This window comes from Lichenostomus cassidix, chromosome 1 (assembly GCF_008360975.1).
Source record: "Lichenostomus cassidix isolate B80296 chromosome 1, HeHo_3.0, whole genome shotgun sequence".
NCBI classification, from domain to species: Eukaryota; Metazoa; Chordata; class Aves; order Passeriformes; family Meliphagidae; genus Lichenostomus; species Lichenostomus cassidix.
The window spans coordinates 29,955,398-29,978,659 of NC_139479.1; the positions used below are offsets into that span (position 1 = coordinate 29,955,398).

The 23,262-nt window shown below is 40.0% G+C and overlaps 1 protein-coding gene across 1 annotated transcript in view; it reads left to right on the forward strand.

Moving 5' to 3' along the window:
• Positions 1 to 23,262, forward strand: part of AFF3 (ALF transcription elongation factor 3) — a 320,158-nt gene that overhangs the window by 46,184 nt on the left and 250,712 nt on the right. The window contains exons 2-3 of the mRNA XM_085054866.1: positions 3,838 to 3,958; positions 9,202 to 10,053. Of these exons, the coding sequence (XP_084910992.1) occupies positions 3,838 to 3,958; positions 9,202 to 10,053 (973 nt within the window). The remainder of the gene's footprint in view (positions 1 to 3,837; positions 3,959 to 9,201; positions 10,054 to 23,262) is intronic.

The following is a 23,262-nucleotide window of genomic DNA, read 5'->3' on the forward strand; positions in this document are numbered from 1 at the left end:
AATGCAAATTTGGGTGTTCCCAAACTGAAGGACAGGAGGATATGTTGGTGCGCTGTCACCATCTTGCTCATCATGGAGATGAGACCTTTTTATTTGAGTTGCTCCAAGAAGTGATACCTGAAGGAGGCAAATCGAGTCAGTTACAGGGTACTTAAAAAAAAAAAAAAACAGGAAAGAAGAAAAGGAGATTTTTCAACACTTAAAACTTCAGGCTTTTTATATGATTTCTTTCAGCCTAGCCTGAGACAACATAACTCTTTGGACTTTGTAGGAGATTAAATCCAGCCCAAGGTTTTGCAGGTAAAATTACTGCTCTGCTCCTAGGCCGTCCCCTGAGCCATCTCTGTCTATTTCTAATTAAGGATTAAAGGAAACTTCCTTCTGATGGCAGGAGTAGCGTGAAGAAAGCTGTGAGTGTTCCTGTGGGGAGGCTGGGGCTGCTACCACCCTCCCATCAGGAACCAGCATGCCAGGGCTTTCCTCTTCAGGCTGGTCTCATGGGCAGCCGCCTCACCTTGTGCATGGCCAGAGAGTGGGCACCAGCCAGGTAATCTGCCAGAAGGTATCACAGCAGATGAAAATTCATTAGATAGACCTACTCTGAGATGTTTAGCAATCCATTGGAAATCCAATCTGGCAAATATCTGGGAGTGAAATTATTCCAAGTGTCCTGGAAGAAGCAGAGAAGGTAGGGGTGCTGTGACCATGGTGGTGGTGTGCTGAAAGCACCTTGAGCCTGAGACACTGGCATTTAGGAACAACTCATTGGTATATCCAGTATGTGTCTTGGCAGATCTTATTGTTGAGATAAATCAAAACAGCAATGTGCCAAATTTGAGATAATTTAATTTCTATAATACAACCTTTATTCATATATAACTTTTGCAAGTGTTTGACTTGTTGCTCATGTTCTGGTTCATGTCCTTTAAGCATGAATTTGAAACAGATGCAGCATTTAAAAAATAAAAGTATACCACTTAAAAACTATTTAAATTCAAGCTTTTGGAATTTGACCTGTATGCAACAAATATAAATTACACTGACTTTTGAGAGATGAGTGTTTGGTTCTTTGGTTCCAAGTCTTACAAAACTGAGCACGCATACTAACCATATACATGCATATATCACTCACATATGTACACATGCCCCGATGAGGAAAAAGTCAAAAGGTTTTCATGAGCTTGTTCTTCACAACTTAGCTATTGAAACAAGACACACAGTAAACAATTAAAAGGTACATGTACCTCTGGGATTGTTTTAAATTGCAAATTAAAAAAAAATAAAGAAGAAATCAATTTAAAAGAATCATTTTCGATTAAGTGAAGTGTTTGCAATAAAGACAATTATAGCAGTTGGCAGTATTCTCCTTGAACCAAAACAAATAAATACATTTGGTGACATACGTTCAAGGAAATGTGATTGCTGCAATGTTCATGAAATAAGGAACAGCCTCACAAATGCTAGACATTTTGCCATCTGGTATTACCAAAGGAACACAACTCTCAACTTGTAGCTCTTCCTAACCTACTGCTTATGGATGGCATATTAGGCATTGTCACACAGTTCTGGCATTTGCATAATCATTCTGAATTACTGCAGGTTGTGCATTGCATTGCCAGCAGTGAACTCAATTTGAGAAGGGGGTTCACAGACCTGATGACTTGTATGTCTTCATTACATATATCTCCATCCAATAAAGGGAAAAAAAATGTTCTTCCACTTTAGAAGTATCACACCAGTGAATTTTTAAATTTGTGTGAGGCCTAGTGGAGAATGTTGCCCTTGTTCACTTCCTAGAAATTGGGTAAGGACCAGTATTATAATTAATCTCAGGGAAGCTGCCCATCTCTATTTGGCTGCAGGCTAGAGTCCAAATGCAAAGCATCTCAAAGAGTCAAGAGATTCTGGATGGGGACACATAGCTGTTACAACCTGATCCCTTACAATTCCAGAAAAACCCAACCTAACAACTGCTATTCTGCGTGGCAAAAGTCTGCTTTAGACACAGGTTGTTCTCGACTTAGCTGATGGGAGTAGGCTCAATGGCACAGTGTAGTAAATGAAGACCTCTGCTCTCACAGCAGTCAATGACAACTGCTCTGCCTCTGGCTTCAGCAGCACATGCAGCATGTGCAGCAGGTGATCTCACTCCCAGGAACCCTGTGGGGAGGTCTTTGCCATCCCCTTCTTTCTGGAGGAAGGCATTTTCCATGCCCAAAATCCTACCCCTGTGGTTGCATCCTCATTATGCTGCTTTTCAAGGAGAGGGTGTTGGCATGGATAATATGCATTGCTCATGAAAAATATGGGATGAAAACCCAAAACCCCTCAATCACCTGTAAGTGGTTGCAAACCAGGTGGTGTTTGGATGCTGTCTCCAACCTGCTGTCCTTCAATGCTGTGTTTCACAAGGACCCCCTGTGTTTGAGAGCTGTGCTCAGCCCCTGCCACCTGTCCCCAGACGCATCAGAAGGTAACTCTGCAGTCCAGTTCGAGTTAGCAGCATCCACAAGCAAACATAAGATTTTGTGGTCATTTAGTGACTGTAGAGACATTGTTGTTAAATACTAATAGCATCTAACATACCCTGTGTATTTTCAACTCTCACGAGTCTCGAATTAGAATCAGATAGCTGTTGGCCTTTTGACTGCCTTGCCTGAGGCATACTAGGTAGCATCATGTGGGTAGCCAATGCAACATATGTTTTGCTAACTGGGAAGCTGGTTAGCAAGACAACGTTTGTCTTATTAACACATGGTGCACTTACATGGCATTAATATATATTCCTGCTTTACAGATATACAGTGCCAGAAGATAAGCATTAGCTGAGCTAAGCAAAATAGGAATCAGCATACTTGTCACACTGTCCTGAAATAACACGTAAACTTTGTTAGACATGTTGGCTTCCTTTGTGAGGAGAATGAAACATAACCAACTGAAATGTATAAACCTGAAATGTATTGTTCTGTGGAAATTCAGAGTAAGGATTCTCTGGTTTATGTTGTCATGCATTAAACTAGACTACTGAAAATAAAAAAAGCTAATTTTTATTCTGAATATCTATATGGGAGCTAAAGTAGTTAATTTCTAAAAATTAATACTGTTGTGTAATGCTGTGATTTTATTCTCTCTCTCTGGCTACACTCTACCAGCCATACATACACAGTTGTGCCACTACTCATTTATTCATGTTCTGTGGTTGTGATAGTGTCAAATCCATCAGAAAGAGGAATTGTTTCAGCAGTAGTTTCACGACTTGGCTGATTAGCAGAGATCAGAAGAAGCAACCTAACTGTGGAAAACCACTACAGCATATAGTTTTAACAGCTCTTTAGGGAGCTAGTTAATGAAAGAATCACTACAGAAACACATCAATGTGAGAAAAAGGAGCATTCTCATACAGCAGTCAGAGGATATGTCATAAGTGGGAATATGTTCATAATTTCTATTTACTCAGAGCTGTAATTACTGTCTGCCTTAAGAGAACTTTTAGTCTTTGTCAAAGTTGCTCAGATACTTCCTTTGTCATATTTCAAGCAGAGAAGTTCTGCACAGACCAGATCCTGCCATGTGATTTCTTTTTTATTTTTCTGTGAGAATTTTATTATCTATTCTCTGTGTGAAGAAAGCACCAGCATTCTCAGAGACCTGAGCCTCCCCAGCCTACTTGAACTGGCATTCATCTGATTCATGTTCATGCTTATTTTTGCCATCTGTCTGCAAAACAGAGTTCTTAACTTTCAAACCCAAGCTGGTTTATATGCTGCCCTCTAATTTTTAACTCTTAAAAAATTATTTATGACTTTTTTCTTTTGGTTTTTTTTTTTTTTGCTCCAGTGTCTACGAGCCAGATAGAAACGTGCTGCGAAGGAAAGAATGGGAAAGGAGAAATCAGGAGGCCCAGCAGGACAATGGCGTGTTTAACACGAGCTATTCCCTCTTCAGTGAACCATACAAGGTACACGCTTCCCAGCTGGGCGAATCTTTGTTTATTTATTTATTCCACAGTATAAAAATGTAGCCTGCAGAAGGCACTGTCCAGGTTTCAGCACCCTCCCACAAGTGTTAGCTTCATAAAATTCATGGAGAACATGCATGATTCATCGAGAGTCAGATTTTATATATATTTATATATATGTATAAAGCTTCTTGTAGTGTTCAGCAGCACACAAGAGTGAAATAAACGAGAAATATCCTACCAATATTTGAGATGGAATTAAAACTAAGAGGTGAAGGTCAAGGTGCCCTGTTTTTGCAATGCTTTAAAGAAAATTGTGTAAAAATAATGAAAAATGTGTGAAGGTCAAGGAATATTGTAAACATTGTGCCCTGGCCAAGGTTAATGTAGTGAAATATCTTTTTTTTCCCCCCTATAAGTATTACAAAGATAATAAGAAAATTTGTCTGCTATACATGTTTTTCCCTCACCAAAGGCAGAAGTAGCTTAGGAGTCTCAACTCCCTGTTTTGTTCCTCATGGTAACAGCAGTTTGATGAGGCACAACCGTCCTTCATCACTCCCTATTAGAAGGTCAAGCTGGGCCTTCTACACTCTGCAGAAGCTTGAAAATGGAACCCTTGTTCCACTGGAACAAGGATCAGAGAGCAATATCCCACAGGGGCTGCTCCGCTCTCTCAGTTTAACCAATGACTACCTGTATGCATCAAAGCATCATCATGTATTCTCTGCTGTGCCTTTCCAGAAATGTCCAAGTTACTGTTACAGCTACCACATTGTGAAGCCTTTCTCTCCATGCAGCATCACTTGCCCTTGATGCTTCGGGTGCTTTTGTGCCTCTTTCCAGGAGACCTTTTTGGGACCTGGCACCTGGCTTCTGCTTTGACTTCCATGCTTCTGTTTTAATTCTTGTGCTCCAGGGTCAGCTTTTAGCTTGCTCTTCTTCCAAATTGTTGCTTGTATTTAGTCCCTAATAAAAAAGAAAGATCTACCACTTTGAAACCATGTCCATTGATGGAACACAGCTCTGTCTGCCTTGAAGCTGACCTCCAGCTGCCTGGGATTTCAGATTCATTACAAAGGCATTTAGAAATCATGTCAAATGTCTTGAACTCCTCAGTGACCTACTTGAAAATGTCTACCGTGAAACCAGTCAAGGGCTAATCCATAGAAGAAAGCCTGGAAAGCATCAGTCAGCTGTGTTTTGGCCATTTCTTGAGGGCTGTGCTGCAGTGAAGACTTAATGAATTTCCATTTGGTCCAGTCAAATACACCATACCTGGCCATTTGCTGGGTCCCTAGTACTGTTTTGTCTGTGGTGCCTCAAGTTGGTAATACTGAAGCTCAAATCACTTATAAAAGTGGTATAGTTGGAATATTTTGTTCACTTTGATTATTACCTCTGAGCCAATGTACTGACTGTCATGACACAGATGTGATGTGCCATGGACACACCAGTAGTTTCTGACTTAGGATGTCTCAAGGCACCTCTGTGCAACCACAGTATAATTCCATCAGCTTTAATAGGAGTGGATGAAAAATCAGTGCCATCTCTAGAAGCAGAGAGGATACTGAGTGGATAATCCTATGGGGTAATCAGAATAATGGTTCCATTCCTGTCTCTCATCTTTCAACTGTGTCCCTGTAAAGCAGAAATGCATCCTACAGCTAACTTTGTCAAGGAAACATGGGGAAAGGCAAAGCCCAGGACAGCAGTACAACTCACAGCTATGTTGGTGTTACAGTCAGAGTTGCTTGGGGTGATCAGTTATTCTGATAGTATTGGACATCAAAACTTCATCAGTGGCATACTCTGAATGTCATGTACACACTGGCAACAGACCATAGGGCTCTCTGAACTCAGCCAAGCATTTGGGAACCTTCAGCGTGGGGGGAAAGAGCTATGGCTTGGGCATTTTGATCTTATGGTGGAGAGAGCCTAACTGCAAAAGAGGAAACCTTTCTGCAAAAGCAAAACTGAAACCCACTCATACTCTCTTTAAAGATCATGTTCACCTTTTAGCTGTTTCCAGAGGGGAATGAAGTTATAGCAGACATTCACTGGAAGCTCTGATTAAATTCAGTATTCCTCTGCACAGCTTGAGAAACAGGAGCTAAAGCCAAAGGATATGCCATTCAGAAGACCATATCTGAAAATCAAAGGCAGGCTGGAAATCTCTTAAATCTTATGTCCTTTCTCAGCTTGACATGTATCACTACTACTGTAACATTGAATTTTCTCAAAAATCCTGACTCTTTGGGTTGCCCCTTATCCTGTTCAAAGTATCCATAGCAACCCTCTATGATGGATTATAGGAAACTCAGTATCTTTTACATAAAATCTCTTTTACAGGTGGGGTGAAAAAGTAGGAAATTAGTTCTGGATATTTTCTGGACAGAATACTTTGCCCCATTAACTATGTAAGTATTTTTAGTGAACAAAAAAATTCTGACGGCCTTCTATGTAGCCATCAGGTTTATTTTTAGAAGTGTTGAACATTGCCATCTTCAAATGCTTGGATTGGTCTTGCATTGCAGAAAAATATCAGCACTGTGAGTTAGACATGTTTGCACAGAATGCTTTTCCTGCTTACGCATTTTGTGACCATATTTTGTGACCCTCTGTGAATGCTTAAATAATGCCAGCGATATTTCAGAGAAAATAACAGGACAAACTAAAGCTCATAACAAGTTACCTCAGATCCCATCATGTTCCCTAGAGGACATAGGTGAACTCTGCTGCATGAGATCAGCTCAACATAAAATCTCACCTGAAGTTCTCTCCGGTGTATCCTGAGGGAATAAACATGGACCAGCTGTCAGCATATGCCACGATACCAGTTTGCTGCAATTATGCTTGTGGTTATCTGGGATCTCTCAATAGGAGGTGTCTATGGTGACCTTTGCATCACATCCATATAGCAATCAAACTGATGGCTTCTCTGAGCTACTGATAGTCTACAGATTATCTGCCACGAGGCCTGTATTTCCTTCCTATCCACATGGCAGCCACTGGAAAAAAATAGACCTTCTTTTAGGGAAGTTGGACTTCTTAGGGGCAAAACCTGCACACGAATCTGTTTACATTCATGGAGCAAAAGGCAGATGGGTGGAGAGCTGACCTCACAAGATGTCCTTGCTGTGGAAGACTTGTAGGTGCCAGAGGCCCCATTTTGTTTGGTGGTCATTGTTGCCATGCTCCTGGCAGGGACAGAAACCTCATACACACTCTGGCTGAATGATAATGAGTACAGGCCTAAGGGCAGATTTGTCTCTATAGAGAGAAGCTGAAAAAATACTTCTCTACAAGGTATCTACACAAGGTGGAGGATCCATTGGAAGCATTAAGAGATCCACTGGGTTAAAGGAAAATTTTCTGTGCATTTTGGAACACAATTCTTGTCAAGCAGATTCCCAAGTATAGAAGTTGTTTTACTGACTTTCAGGAGATGCATGAGTGTATCTGCAACCTTCTTTGTTTTCAGATGTATGTGATGCTTCACACATCATTATACTCATTAATAGTTTCCTCTTCTTTAGGACATTGATGTGATTCCTATGAAGTGAAGGAACACCCTTTGTTAAAAGCAGCTTGCTGTTTGTGAGTTCTGATGCTTCACATTTTGCTTCATAGCAGGTTATTGTCTTTGTGACAATAACAGCCTCATGTAGAGAAGGAAGATCAGGCTGTAGTGGTTGAGCCTTGAGCCATCGTATTTCAGGTTTGCAATGCAATGTTTCGGATTCAAGATTTTTGAGTTCTTCCTTTCCCACCCCCCTTCAGGGTATATTGCTGATACATGTTTAGGTCTGTTAGCATAGTAACAAAAACATATCCGAAAGATAGGTGTAATGTATTTTACAGTTACAACGTAGTGTCCTTGAAATTTGAGGGGATAAATTTTAAGCAAAACAGGACTACTTCTACTATTAGATATAAGAATGTTTCCACTGTAGTCCCCTAAAAGTTTGCATGTGGCAATCACAGCACTCATTTACAGGGCATTTTTGCCTGGGTTCAGGCTTTATACTAGAAAACCCTAAAAAAAAGAGATTCTAAACTGCCTTAAATACCTTCCCTTACATACCCCAGTTTTTGAGAGTAACTGATGTGGTTGCTACATCTTTTGTGTTTTTTAATATTACTTCAAGAGGTTCTTCTCCACTTCCTTTACTCTCTTCTTTCTCCTTCCATTTTCTGCTGCAACAGAGTCTTGAGATGAAAGGTTGGCCACCTAAAACCAATAGGAGTTTTCCCATTCAGACTTCATGTCTGAAAGAGAGAAAGGGGAACTCCATTGCCTCATTACTGTATTCCTCTGAAAACGTAAAGCAAACGACATTACAAGCTTGAATCTTGGCAGGATTCAAAAGATCTCTGCTGTAAAAATGCTAATGATACACTCTTTTGCTTACAGTGGCTTTTTAAAGCAAGAGTTTTCAATCTTTTACAGTACGTTTTATTTGCTTGTTCTATTTCTTTGTGAAGCTTCTGCCTTTTCAGTCAGGAAGTAAATGGATCATTTTTAAGACAATAATTAATCTTAAAGGGGAGAAAGGGTGGCTGTATTCCCCCTGCTATGCACAGCAAGCACTGAGAAATGTGAAGAATTTGGCGAGGGTTCTGTTCACCTTTTTTTTTTTAAAGAGGAGAGTGCCTCGGAATGAGCACCCTGTCAGAGCATTTTCAAAGAAGGGACATAATCTGTACTTTTCCCATTTCCCACAAGCTGTTTTCAAGTCACCTCAGAGCATTTGGCTGGCTTAGACTGACAAATTCATTCAGTGCTTGCATGAGATGTTGTGTGGCTTTCCAGATGGTTATGAAAACTTAGGCAGGCAGAGGAAGAAATTGGGAATGCAGTGTTTTCATTCATGACTGAAGGAGAGCTTGCATTGGGCTAGAGAAAAAGTTTTATCATGGTCAGATTTAATCCAAACCATTCTGTGCAGTTGCAATAATAAATTTTCCAGTTTCCAGGTAATATACTTTAACTACAGCATGATATCAGTGATAGATTTCTTTTTTTATATACTCTAAGGCCCTTTATAGCTTTTCCAGTTCAGGGTAGATTTAAGATGTTGACAAGTGTCTTCAGAGACAATAAGGATTTTCGAATTCATCCCTCAACGCTGCTGCTGAATAAGGCAGTGCTACTTCAGTAAGGATTTCAGCAGAAGCATGCAGGGAATTTTGTTTTTCTTATGTTGACTGTTGCAGAACACTTGATTTTTGTTTTTCAGACTAACAAGGGGGATGAGCTTTCCAATCGCATACAGAATACATTGGGCAACTATGATGAAATGAAAGACTTGTTAACGGACCGGTCAAACCAGAGCCATCTCGTTGGGGTTCCAAAACCTGGGGTTCCTCAGACATCTCTCCCCAAGCCTGATGAACACCTTATCGCAGACTCGAGACCACCACCACCTCCTCCTCCCATTTCCAGCACTACTTCTTCCACACCAGCATCCCTAGCTGCCCAGCAGAGCAAAAGTACCACGATGGGCTGGCAGAAGGCTGGGCGTAATGCCACTTCAGATGGCCAGCAGAGAGCAAGCAAACATGGACACCGGTCGCTGGAGTCACACAAGGGTGACTTCAAACTCGTGAACCAAAAATCCAATTTGGAGAAACTAAAACGCTATGCATCGAGTCCCACCTCCTCTTCTTCCTCCTCCTCTTCTTCCTCCTCCTCCTCGTCATCTTCCTCCTCCTCCTCTTCCAATACTGCCCAGCAAAGCTCGCTGAGGGCCACTTTAGGAGACAACATAAATATAGTGCAGCAGCCAGCAAAGCTCAGTTGTAGCTCAGAAGGAGGAACTCAAGTTCAAGAGAGGCCAGCAAAGCATGGTGGTGGGCACTGTGTCCAGAACTTCCCACCCTCTCTTGCTTCAAAGCCCAGTCTGGGTCAGCAGAAGCCAACAGCTTATGTAAGGCCGATGGACGGTCAAGACCAGGCTCCTGATGAGTCTCCAAAGCTGAAGTTAGCAGCAGAGACGACCAAGTCCTATAGGGGAGTGCCCTCCAGCAAGCCTGATTCAGCCAGGACCAAGTCAAAGATCGCCAAATTCAGCATTCCTAAGCAAGAAGAAGTAAGTGTTTTCATACTTCTTATGACATACCCCCAAGGATGGATGGATGGATGGATGGATGATGCCTTATTGCACCTGCCTCTTTACATATTTTTAGAATATTGGTGTGCATGTTGATTTTTTTAGTAACATTGACACAGGATATTGCAAATAGCAGCCACACAAAAATTTAAACATATTTCAACAGCAAAATGCTCACTGTCTTCCGGACCAAAACACTTCCTACAATGGCACATTTTCTAGAAGTATATATTATTTCACTGATTCTCTCCTGAGTGTCCATCTATAAAGTCTGTTTTTTTGGGTTTTTTCCTAGGAAGGTGTATTGCTTACTGTTAATATTTCATTGACTTCTTTCTCTTTGGCAAAGATTAAATGAAATGCATGTGACCAGAAGTATTTCTGCTATCCTTAATATCAAAGTAATTTCACAATCTAAATAAATTACTTACACAATATGAAATCTGTGGAATAGATGAGAATACAGCACAGAGACTCTCCTTTTAGTTCATAGTGTCTGTGTTTCAAGCCAATTCCTGAGAAGACTGAAGCTTCCTTCTTAAAGAATTGCCATCTGTAGACACTTGGTGTAGTGGGTTGACCCAATACACCTAGCCATGATACAAGGATGAGAATGTGTCTGAAAAAGCTTTTAGACAACATTTGTTCATCAGAAATAGATAGAAAAGATTTCTGCTTGGACTTATTTTATAGTCATTTATTTCACATACCTTTTATGCCAGGAGGACACTTTGCTTTACCACTTCGTGATTTTCAGGTTTTTGACTGTTCGGTCTTTTTTAAGGGGAAGGAAGTGATTCGTTTTGGGGTGTGAATAAAGGGTGATTTTTTTTTCCAGTGGTGTATTCAAAGGCCTGTATCCCAATACAAAGATGTTCACATCATCCTCTTGTGCAAATTGATGACTTTAACAATTTACAGTATTTATAGGACTATAGGACTCTATTTGACTGAATTACTGTGACTTTCTCAGAGAAGAGGCAATGATTGTTTACTCTTATTTGACAGCAGTGGTGTGTCTTGAGATGTTTTAAGTAATAAAATTTTGTTTCTGGCATTGTTAAAGGAGAGGAAAAATCTAATTTTTTGTGAAGTTCTCTGGCCTCTAATTGCCCACTTTTCAGAAATGGAGTTGACTCTTGTATTCCCCCTTGGGTTTGGTTTGGGAAAGAAATCTCTCTGGAAGCAATTACTTCTGTGATTTTTCTCCAAGTGCAAGTTCCATTGGTTCCAAACAACATGTAGGTGATACGTTGTTCCCGAAAAGGGATTGTTTTAGGCTCTTAAGCCAGATTTTATAAGCAAATTTAGCATTTACAAACTGCTGTAATTGTGCAGATAGATCAGGTAATGGCAGATACTAATATCCATTTAGGTATTATTACCTCTTTCAGACTTGCTTCTATCTGCAAGTGGGAAGTGTTGTTAGAATTAAAGATGCCTGTGGCAATTATCTGACTCTTTCAAATTTCCCCCTTTTACATGTATGCAATACTCTAAGGACTAGTTTGGAAAGGAGTTCTGATAGGCAATCATTTGTTTGTCTGAAAATCAGGATTTACCATTTGCATTCCAAATTCGCCTACCTCCTGAAAGCAAGATTTAACTTGTCGAATATAATCCGTGCTGATGGATAAGCATAAGTTCTTACTGCAGTTTCTAGATGAGGAAACAAAGCTGAGATCGCTTTAAACTAACTTGTTTAGATACTGATGGCAAGGTAGACTATAGTAGGAGAGAGTGGACTGCAGGGTACCTACTAAAATATTCACCAATTTTCCACAAATTTTATGTGATGCAGTATTAATGAAACAGTATTTGATAATGGGATATAAACATTTAACTGAAGTTGAAGGAGGTGGACCAAAACCATTGTCTTGTTGTTTAAAAAAGATTATTACAAAAAATGATGGACAAATTTCTAAGAAGAAAAATAATACATACTATAGAGGTTGAGGTTTGAAACTGGAGCGAATGAAAGATGATATTTAGATCTGAAAGATCAATGAAAGACAATAGACAAGCTTTTTTTCCCTTGTCCTGATATTTTCTTTTCTCTAACTTTTTCCATCCCAAGCAGCACAAGTTGAAATTTGTAACCCACTGGTATTGCTACAGGGAGAAATATTGACCAAGACTGAAAGTTTTTTGTTCAGTGTTGCCTAATCCACTCATCCTTTGATTTTCAGTCATACTTCTTTTAATTTCAAAATGTTTTTCCATTCCTATTATTTGTATCATAAGTCTTCTAGTAGAGTTGTGTAAGAATTCCTATCCTTTTATAAAATTTCTGCTTTTAAACTCATAAATTTTCTCCTTTACATCAAATGTTCTCCATTCCCTCTTAGGACCAAAAGTTTTAAGCTGCTTGCAGCACAAAACCTGCCATGGCCCTGTGAATGTTTGCAGGCAAAATGAGGCCTCTGTTGTTCAGAATAAAGCTAAAGGTGCTGGCCAGGAAAGACCTACTATCCCTAGTGGCTGTGGGAAGAGTCCTATGCCATATAGGATGATTGTAAGGGAAAGCAGGCTGACAAGTAGGCTGCAGCAGTGCCTGGAAGCTACATGGAAACAGAAATGAGAGTGGCAGAAAGCTGCCTAAGAGTAGCCAGGAAAATGCAGGAAGAAGGAGAGGGGCAGAGGGCTTGGGGATATAGGGTATCTGAAGTGCTGGTAGTGAAATGAAGCTCTATGTCTGCTACAAGAAATGGTGCATGGCTGAGATGGGCTCCGTGGGGCAGTCACTGTGCTCTAAGGGTTCGTGTAGCTGCCACTGTGAGGTCTTCCTGGCTCCTGGTCAGCTTGTTGTCCACCAGAAGCCCCAGGTCCTTCTCTGAAGAGCTCATGTCCTGCCAGTTAGCACCCAGCCTGTGTTGTTGCTGAGGTTATTCCTCTCATTATTCAGGGGCTGGTATTTCCCCTTTCCAGAGTCTTATCAGTTTATCTAATCCCAGTTCTGGGACCCCCAACATAACAAGGATGTCGACCTGCTGGAGCAAGTCCAGAAGAGGGACACTGAGTTGATCATAGGGCTGGAGCACCTCTGCTATGAAGACAGGCTGGGAGAGTTGGGAGTGTTCAGCCTGGAGAAGGGAAGACTACAATGAGACCTTATGGCACCTTCTGGAACCTAAAGGGAGCAGACAAGAAAGCTGAGGAGGGACTTCTCACAAGGCATGAAGGGATAGAACGATGATTTGAAGCTGAAAGAAGACAGCTTTAGATAAGATACTAGGAAGAAATTCTTTCCTCTGAGGGTGGTGAAACATTAGAAAGGGTTGCACAGAGAAGCTGTGGATGGCTCATCTCTGGAAGTGTTCAAGGCCAGGTTGGATGGGGCTTTGAGCAGCCTGGTCTAGTGGAAGGTGTCCCTGCCCATGGTAGTGGGGCTGAAATTAGATTATCTTTAACATCCCTTCAAACCCAAACCATTCTGTGATACTTACGCACCTCCATTTGTGTTTACCAGTTTGAAAGAACCATCAGTGGAAAAATAAACACAAAATGAAACAAATTTAAGCCTCCCAGTAAGGACTGGAGAATAAGAAGCAGTGTCACACAAAGTGTGTGTGTCGTCAGCAAGATACAAAACTGTATTCTGTACATCCTATGAGGTTTTCAGAGAAATGGGGCACAGAGTTGGCTAAAGTACAATTATTATTCACTGGATATAAGATCTCTTGAATACAAATTATAGACCATTACTTTTCAATACATGTAAGAGGTTGATTTTTAATGCAGTTCAATACCTCATTTTATATTTTTAATCAGTTTTGGAAAACCTTCAATATCTTGACACAGACTAAAGCTTATAAATTTTTTTAATTGTTTTAATGAGAATAATTTGGATAGACCTATGTGTAGAAAGGTAGCATTCACTCATTTGGGAATTTAATCTTTAGTAGCCAGGTTCATCAGTGTTAATTAGAATCCATACCCAACCTCTTGGTCATTCCAAAATTATCATACTGCTCTGTAGAAATGATAGCTCGTCATCTCAAGTACTGCTATTTCACATTTTTAACTACTTAGAAATTATATTCCTGTAGGTAAAAACCCACAGTATTGGATAAAAGGGGAGAAAAATTTGATACCACAGTATAGAGGAAAAGAGGCAGAGAAAACAAGTGCCCCTCTTTTCTAAAATGATCTTGAGTGAAACAATAAGAAAAACCTAGGATGGCAAATCATGTTCTTTATATCCAAGTTCTGTTTTTGAATTTCATCTGAGAGGCGCATGCTGCTTTTTTATGATATTGAAGAAGCCTTACCTATTGTCCTTTGCTTACTTCTCTTAAGGGTTATGGAACAAAGAAGTAGAGGTTGTATTCAAGAATGACTATCAGTCTAATGGTAAAAAGGAAGATTTGGTTTTGTTAAATTTGGAAACACAGTTATGTGAAATGTAGGTAAGGTCATTGTGAGGACATGTTCTTACTCACTTCACGGAGTACTTACACAACATCTTCTGCAGTGGAAGTAATGCACCAGAGATTAAAGGTTGAGTTTGGGGTTGTATTTTTTTTTTCTTAATTTTTGCCCTGATCTTACTCAGGCAAATTCCTATTTGCTTGGATGAGACGCTCTCTGCAGTCACTCTCCTTTGAGTGGCTATATATAGCTATCAGCATCTGGCACACACTCTAGCAAGTGTCCTTTAAATCTGCAATCTTTATTTCACCTATCGGCTCTGTCCTCACATATTAATGGAAAGCAAAAATTCCCCACAACTCTTTCCTTTCTCTGAAAAAACTCTTCACAATTTGGCCTCAGTGCTGATAATTTGATCAAAATCAGTCTCTTTTAAGAAGATACATGTATAATAAGCAGTTCCATTCCAGTTTAAAATTGAAGACACAAGTTCACATGCTGCTACATCTCATTTGAGAACAGAAGGTCCAGTGTAAACTAAATAGGGAAGACAGTCATTATAAGTGCATGCTTCCTCTGGAAATACTGGATCTATGGGACAGTAGAGGGAAAAGAGCATCTCATGAGGAAGGAAAATGCTTTAGAGGAGATCTGAGTAAATGCTTTTCCTCAGAGGCACAATGTCACAGCCCTCTGGCTGCAATGGAGCGTGTTGAACTGTTGCAGGACTGAGACTAGAATCCAGGTTTTTCTTCTCTGCTTCTCATGGTGTTCAATTCTGGCACAGAAAAGCAGAAATGAAAATAAAAGCGCAGTCAAAGATGCTTTTAGATAAAAAGGGAGGGGGAGATTGAATGCATTAGCAAAAGGGTCCAGAATTCTTCCGGCACCGTTTCAGGATGCGCCCAAAGAGGCTGGAGACATAAGCGCAGAATTAAGTGTGTTGATACTCCTCTACCATTTATTGACTTCATTGAAGAATTGCAGTGCTTGAGAAGCCAGTTAGCAATCACAGCACTCGAGTACTTGTAAGAGTGAGCCAGTTGTAGATGTTTTCTTTCCCAGATGTTCATGCTGCATTTACAAGAAGACACAGATCAATTCATCCCTGTAATGGTAGCACTGACCTTCCCCACAAATAAAGAATGTTTTCCCACGTTAAACAGGAAGAACTGCACAACAAGAGCAGTGTGGTGCAAAGATGCCTGCTAGCTGTGGGTTATTCAGGACCTTCGAGTGTGTCTGTGGGAGGGCTGCATGCTACTGCCTTTATTTATGTAGCAGAGTTCAACAGAGTAGGACTGCAAAGAAAGAGTGTATTAAATAGAGTAGTATTGGAAATGCTCTTAACAAACACACTGGAGACCACAATATGAAGGATTTTTTTTCCTATAGTTTTCAAATTGTCACACAAGCCTTTGCCTTTCTCGCATTCTGCAGTCGCCAAGGCTCACAACAACTGTATGTGAGGGCAGCTTCAGTGAACGCACTGGGCCTAATCTCTGGTTATTCTTCAGTGACAGCTCTTGTAGAAGGGAAATGCTGTTTAGACACCTTTACTTTACTTTTAGAACTCCCTACTTTTACTGTTTCTACCCTCAGTGAAAACAAGCTTCATTTGAATTTATTGTCAATATTTTTTTTTTCCCTGGGAAAGCACTCCATAAACTTATCTATAGGTTTTTGAAAATAAAGAGTTTAATAGAATCATAACCTCTAAAGTTTTCTGTATGGACTGATTACCATATGGTATGTGCTGTGTGTTTATTTCTATGGTGAATCACTTGTTCCTCATTGTGTTTCATTGGTAGGATGACTATGATCAGAGAAAAATATCTTGAAATTAGATGTAAACATATGACTTTCAAGGAAATTCCTTAATGTTTGTACCTGTTTTTTTGCAGGTTTTCCCTGAGGTTGTTTTTTTCTATTTATTGAAAACATACTTTGAGCGATACATTCAGATCTCTTGTAAGTGAGATCCTCCCTTTGATAAAAGTGGTCTTTCCATGTTTTCAAAAGTTGGAAAAGTAGCCTCTTTTTAAGTAAGGAAAGCTCAATGGATGTAAGAATATGATTCATTGTGAGAAACTTGTATTCATCTTCCCTTTTTGTTTTTACCACCGCCAGAGTAGATGGCTTGGTTTATGAATCAGCTCTGGAGCTGATACAAGAGTGCATGCATAAAAATGTCCACAACCCTGTATAATTGCTTCTTTAGTTCCTTGTGGTAAGCACTAAAGTTATTGATGAAGGAAATAAGATTTCTGGAATTACAAACCCCAGATTTTAATTGCCCATTTTGTCTGATTTTTTTTTAATCCATTGTAGTGCTTATGATGATAACTGCATGTAATAAAAGTCCTCCTGACCAGAAACGATGTAGTCTAATAGATGTTCTTTGTGAAATGTGCCTGAGCAGATACGTGGTATTGCTATCACTTTTCCACCTTTGGCCCCATTAGCATGGATTGCTCCCAGGCCTGTCAGGTATTCAGCAGTTGGAGAAAGCAGACTTTTCTGGATGTGGCTGCAGGAGCTGGGTGCTGAGGCATGGCACTCCTGCCAACATGAGAAATTCTCCTGCATGAGAAGTTCTGGCTGAGCATCTTCTCCCCATCTGCTTGGTAGCTTCTTAAACAAAAGAGTGCCTAGAGAGGGTCAGGGTACAGAGAGAGAGGGCTTGCTGTGGAGTTCAGATTACCAGTGAAATACTTAGACTCACTCTGTTTCCCAGACCTGCTGTTGCACAATACTGGAGCATTGTGTCTGTGTGCAGTCCGGTGAGGAGTCCAAGCACTTGTTGCTCCTGCAGAGTACTTACATTAATACCACCTCACATTCTCCTTTCAAATAATCATAGCAAGGTAGGGCGTTTCTGTCTACTGTCTGTCTTCACAGCAATCTATAAGGGATCATGTAGGATGTAAAGGTGGTTTAGACTATTTTAAATTAAAATAAAAAAATCCATGTAAGCTATTTAACTTCTTTGTTCTGTAGTTTCCCAGTCTTTCATGTATCAGAATGACATGAAAGTGTCATCACTGAACCTACTCATGGGGGTCAGGTATGACTGATGAGCGAGAACCAAAGGAAAATACAGTGAGCTTCACAGATCACTGTTAATTCCAGCTAAATAAATAATGCATATGTGCCACTTGATGTATAAGGTTAAAGAGGTCAGATCTCCAGTAATTGTAAATTCATCCAGGCCAGAAAGCAGTTAAATTCTTTATTATTGGTCACATATTCACATAACAATAAATGAAGACAAATATACTTTTAAATATCTGCATGTAACATACTTTATTCACACTGTGTCATAAAGTTGTCATTTCTGTAGCGCTTCTGAATATGGAAGATCTATCCCTGTGGTATCACAAAATAGCTTCCTAGAAAAGTAATTAACAGGAGGCTTTTTTTTTTTTTTTAAGTTCAGAAAAGATATATAACGAAAGCATCTGATTTCCTGTCGCTCTTGGTTAACTTTGTATGAAAATGGATAGCTTCCAAATTAAAGCAGGCACCGGACTGTCTGGAGAAAAATGCATCTGTAAAGACATGTGTACATTATATATTCATGTCGTTCTAAATCTCTTAATTGTATTTTATATATAACAGTCACATGTTCTGAAATATGGTACCTTTTTTACTTCATGGGTCAAAACCAGCATGCAAGAAAGGCTGAGGTTGTTCCTTACATGGTTTAGGACAAGCATTTCCTTTCCCAAATTACCTCATACATTTCCCACTTTCTTCCCTCCCCACCAGCATGTTTCTCTGAGCAATGGAGGCAGGACGTGAAGTCGCTTTTCAGCACGTTTTATTCAGAAGGTGTACAAAAATAATGCAAGCCAGGGAACCACAAGGTCAGGAATATTGAGAACCACCATTTTCTCTCAGAACCAAAAATTGCTATTCATACTGGTCTGGATTTACTGCAAATGGCTGTAAGGGAAGCTTGTGTAGCTAGAAAAGAAAACGAAGAGCATTTCTTGTTAGCTCTTATCACTAACAGATATTTAAGGAGAGATGGGATGGAAGACTCTCTGCTTTGTAACTTCTTTGAAATGAGATGTTGAAGGCAATTTTTTTTTCTTGCACATGCTAGAGATTATTCGTATTCAAATACCAGCCGCATAATCTATTGCTAATCAAATCTTGTGTATATCTAAAGCTAGTTGTACAACTGCAGTCAAATACAGAGGCAGGTACAAATTTATGTGACTGTTGAAACTTTAAGACCCGAAATAGAAAAGGGGAAGACACCTGTGAGATTATTGATCACAAATATGATCAAACCAGTTATTAATACAAGGTATATAAAATGGCCATGATTTGGCAGTTCTGCAATATTTCCTAAGAGGCCTTTTCTGATTTTAATTACAATCTGAGGGACATCTGATATAAGAAAGCATACTATCAGAGATACCTGATGCAATAAAACATATCAGCTGGTCAATTTCTTATTTCATGGAAGTAGCAGTCCAGAGCAGAAGTATGCTGTCTAGAAAAAAGACATAGGATGAAGGATCAAGTGCAATGTGAGAAGGACAGTTGGGAAAATGCCATTAGCAGATAATGAATTGTCTTCCTTACACCAAATCATTAATATTTAGCATGCAGGAAAAGTTAAGAATACATAGATAGAGAGGACATAAAAATGAACTGGGCTCCATAACAGTGAAGGAGTCTGAGAAAAGAATTATGTGGGAGCCTGAAGAGAAAATAACGAAATTATGCTTTGGGAAACTCACCAAAAAGAAGTTAGTCATGGTCTAAATTTTTGTCCTCATGGGAGGATCAAGTGCAGTGTGAGACAGTTTGAAAAACAGCATAAGCAGCAATCATAATTTATGATAAAGTCTGCATGCAAGATCTTTCAGTAGCCTAGAGATGGCTAAGCAGGGCCCAAAACGTTATTGTTTTTCTGTAGTGTGTTTGTTCCCATGAGGAAGCCTTAGGAAAGCCTTCCTTCCCCTGCAGTTTCTGCTCCCGGGTAGGAAGGGGCCTATGTTCAGAACACCCCTGAAAATAATCAAACTGCATGGTTGTGGTTGCTTCTAAAGAAGTTTGTCCTCTCCCAGGAGAAGAAAAATTTAGACAATGGGGCATCACCACCTTCACAGATGTGATATCACTGTCTTGGGAGGAAAACACTGCTTTTTACCCCCAAAAGCAGTGTTGCCAAAGGCAAAAATCTGGGCTTGTGGGTGGGTACATGTAGTTTCTGTGGGAGGTGGAAGAGGCAAAGCTCACACAGGGTATCTAAATGTCTGTGAAGAACCTCTACACAGAGCAGACATCTTCTGAAATAGCAGGTCCTTTTTTTCCCACCACCCCTACTCAGACGGAATATAGTTTCTGATAATACCCAGTTGTATTCTTATCAATGGACCAAAAATGCTTTGCTTTTGTACTACTGTAATCTATCGCATTCAGGAGTTTCTAAGTTCTGTGTAAGCATTAATGACATCTCTGAAAAGAATATTTTAAACCTGATTACAGAAGTGATTAGCTGAGGTGAAGGCAGATGGGGACACCTTCTGTGATGGTGCTGCTGCCAGAACGTGCCTGCTCCCCTTGTCCCCATTTGCTGGTGGTCTCAGTTGAGGGATCACATGGAAAATTATGTGGGAGGCTGGTAGAAGACAGGATGGCACACCTGGATCATACACCTTATTCCATCCCCAGACCAAGGCTGGACAGACTTGTGGCTGGCCACAGGCCCAGAGTAAGCAGAGCTAAGGTGAATTGGTGTCAAAGCTGAGTGCAAAAGTGCAAAGACTGAACCCCTAGTTTTGTGTTCTGGTGTCTGTGCCACAGCTGACCCCATACAGAGTGACATGTGAAACTCTTCCATAACTTTGCACTGGAGATGAGATGGAAGTTAACACAGAAGCATAAGCAAAGGCTTCTTACTAAACTCCAAATTAATGTTTCTCACTGTATTTCTTCCTGTCATTTAGGTCACTTGAGGCAGAGACAGTTCCTGAGTGATTATGTCACTTACGGTTTACCACTTCCATCTGAGTTATTCACTGCACATCCTCCACTAGAAATTAATAGGAGTTTTGCCATTGCATTCAGTGGTAGCAAGACCATGGTTTGACAGGGAGGAATATTTCTTTTCTACATTGTATGAACTTCCTTTGGTCAAGAAGATATTGCTTGAGGGAAGACAGTCTTTTGTCTTCACTCTTCCTTTGTTTTGTTCCAGTAGTGCAGATGTAATACATGTGGTTGTTTTTTGACATCATTATTACTTTGAAGAAAGTCAGCAATAGTAATACAGAATAAAAATTGGTGGCAGAAGCCAGCATTTGAATTCAGAAACACTATGGTGCATTAATCTATTAATTTCAGGTCATATCTTTAGAGCATCAAAGGAGCTTCTTGACCAGTCTGAGGTGCTTGAGTAATTTTTTTCTCTCTTGTAATTAGAGTTTCTAGCTCCCTGTTCAGAATCAGTTTCCTCACCAACTGTTCAGTGAATAAATCTGTGTGAGTGATTTCCTGACAGTTGTACATTAGGAATTATGGCATATCTCTGCTCATAACTTACAGAACTATCTCAATACAGAGAAGAGACCATAAAACATGCCAAATGGGGATTTCTCAGATATGCTAATTGCTGCTATATAAAGAGCACGGGATGAAGAGCTGCCACAGAGGAAGTTCAGCTAAAAAGTACCTGCCACAAATCTTTGAAGGTCCACAGAGAAGCAAATCTTTCTGCTGCCACTTCTTGGCAGAGCTCCGCTGAGCAAAGCCTTTGTAGTTGAGTGAGCTCGGGCAGGGAGGGCTGGTGGCTCCCTGCAAGTCAGTGCAGTGGGCAGACAGGAGCTGGGACTGGGCTCTGCCTCTCCAGGAGCTGCTGCCAGCATCTGGGGGCCTGTGGGGTTGGCACAGTACCAGTATAGAAAGCAATCCCCACCTTCTTGGATTCTTGGCTGTGGTGCCCAGGCGAGGTTCTCGTCTGCTCTAAAATACACCCAAATGCAGGCCTAGTTTCTTTCTCTTGAAAGGGATGGGATTGCATTTCCCACACCCATCTTCTCATCCATGGGCTTGGCTCTCAAAATAAATCTGCTGTTTTCTTTATCCTGAATTTATGTGTATTCAGAGCAAGGGCTAAACTAACTAATGGACATCCATAGCCTCTTCTGAGAAGCTTAGGTTTACCATTCAGTGACAGGAAGATGCTGTCCATGTAAATAATCCTCCCATTTTTTTTCAAAATTTATACAAAATTGACATCCATGCCAAACTTTGCAAATGAACTCCTTATCTGTAGAGTACCACAAAAGAATTTACAGCACAGGGGGGAAGATACAGTTCAGCAAATCTGCTGTAGCCAGGTGTGAGTTACACTCTGTAGCTTTTCTAAATGATACATTTTGTGCATTGACTACAGATAGGTATTTTTGCACTCAGTGGAGTGGGGCTGGATCACTGAACTCATTTTAAGTAGGCCATTAAGCATCATTGTTTAATACTGATTTTTAGCCATTGCACTAGAACCCTTTGCCTCAGGTTGATGTAGCAGACAAAAGCCAGAATTGCTGCACCCCAGCAGCTAACTGCAGCTCTGCTATGTCTACTGATAGACTTATACACATTTTTTATAAACAAGTTTTCTGTACTGTGATATACATGTCTTACTGAAGATTATAATTAATGTGGAAAGATGAAACCCCATAGTTATTATTCAATAATCTTAGCAGAGAATACTTCTTTTAAAATAAGTCAGCCAGACAATTCAAACAGTATAGAAATGGAATGTGCCTTTGTAGGCCCTGTGGGAAATTCAGCTAATGAGCTGAGGAGTATCAGTTTCTAGACGGGAAAGAAAGTCTGCTTAATTTAAAGAAATAAGTTCAACTATTTGCCTCCTTATTCTAAAATCATGGGTTTGGGCATGATCATACAATGTGAAAAAAGTAACTTCAGTGCAGCCTTGAGTGTTTTGAAGCACCAAGCAAAATACAATTAACTTTAAAATGGTAAATTGTAATGCAAAAAAAATCTTCTGCCTTCCGGGTGTGACTTTCTTCTAAATTTGATGATGTCACCCTGTGAGCCATTAAAGCATTATCAACAAGCAGGCTGTGCGTTTTCTAATGATTACTGTGGAGTTGAAAAAGGCTCTATAATGTTCCTGCAGTTTGTTCATCATTTTTGTTTGATAATTGTCCTGAAAATCAATGACAGCTACTGAGTACAGAAATTTGATTGAACCAAGTATAAATATAGGCAGCAATTTAGACTGTTCTTACTCAATAGGAAAATGTCTTTGGCTAATAAGTGGATTCCTATCTAAATTCATGAGTTCTTTTATGACATTTTGGGTTAAGCCTGAAATAGATTAATCTTTCTCTGATAAAGTTGCATAAGCTGTGATTTCTCTGGTGACCACATTTAATTGGATATTAAATAAAGTGCTTATCTTTACACCAACAGGTTTCATAGGCTGGATTTCACAGATTAAATAACAAGTAATAGGCACACACAAAATTTTTCTGATTAAACTGTGATATGCTCAGATTAAAAATTAGACTGTCTTGATTCAGGTAGGCTTTTGAGATGCATGATTACAACTGAGGGCTAAATGCACAGAATGGAGGGAAACTGCAGAATGGCGCTAAGAGCTGTGAGAACAGGTCAGCTCTGTATATTCTTCTTTCCCACTTACTCTTCACCAAATGTACAGCAGGGTGGTTTTCTGTTGGGTTTGACAAGAAGCTTGAATTCTTGATAATGTTTTTGAAAAGCCTGAGGTTGGGATTCATTATGCAAGGTTCTGTACAAGCACAC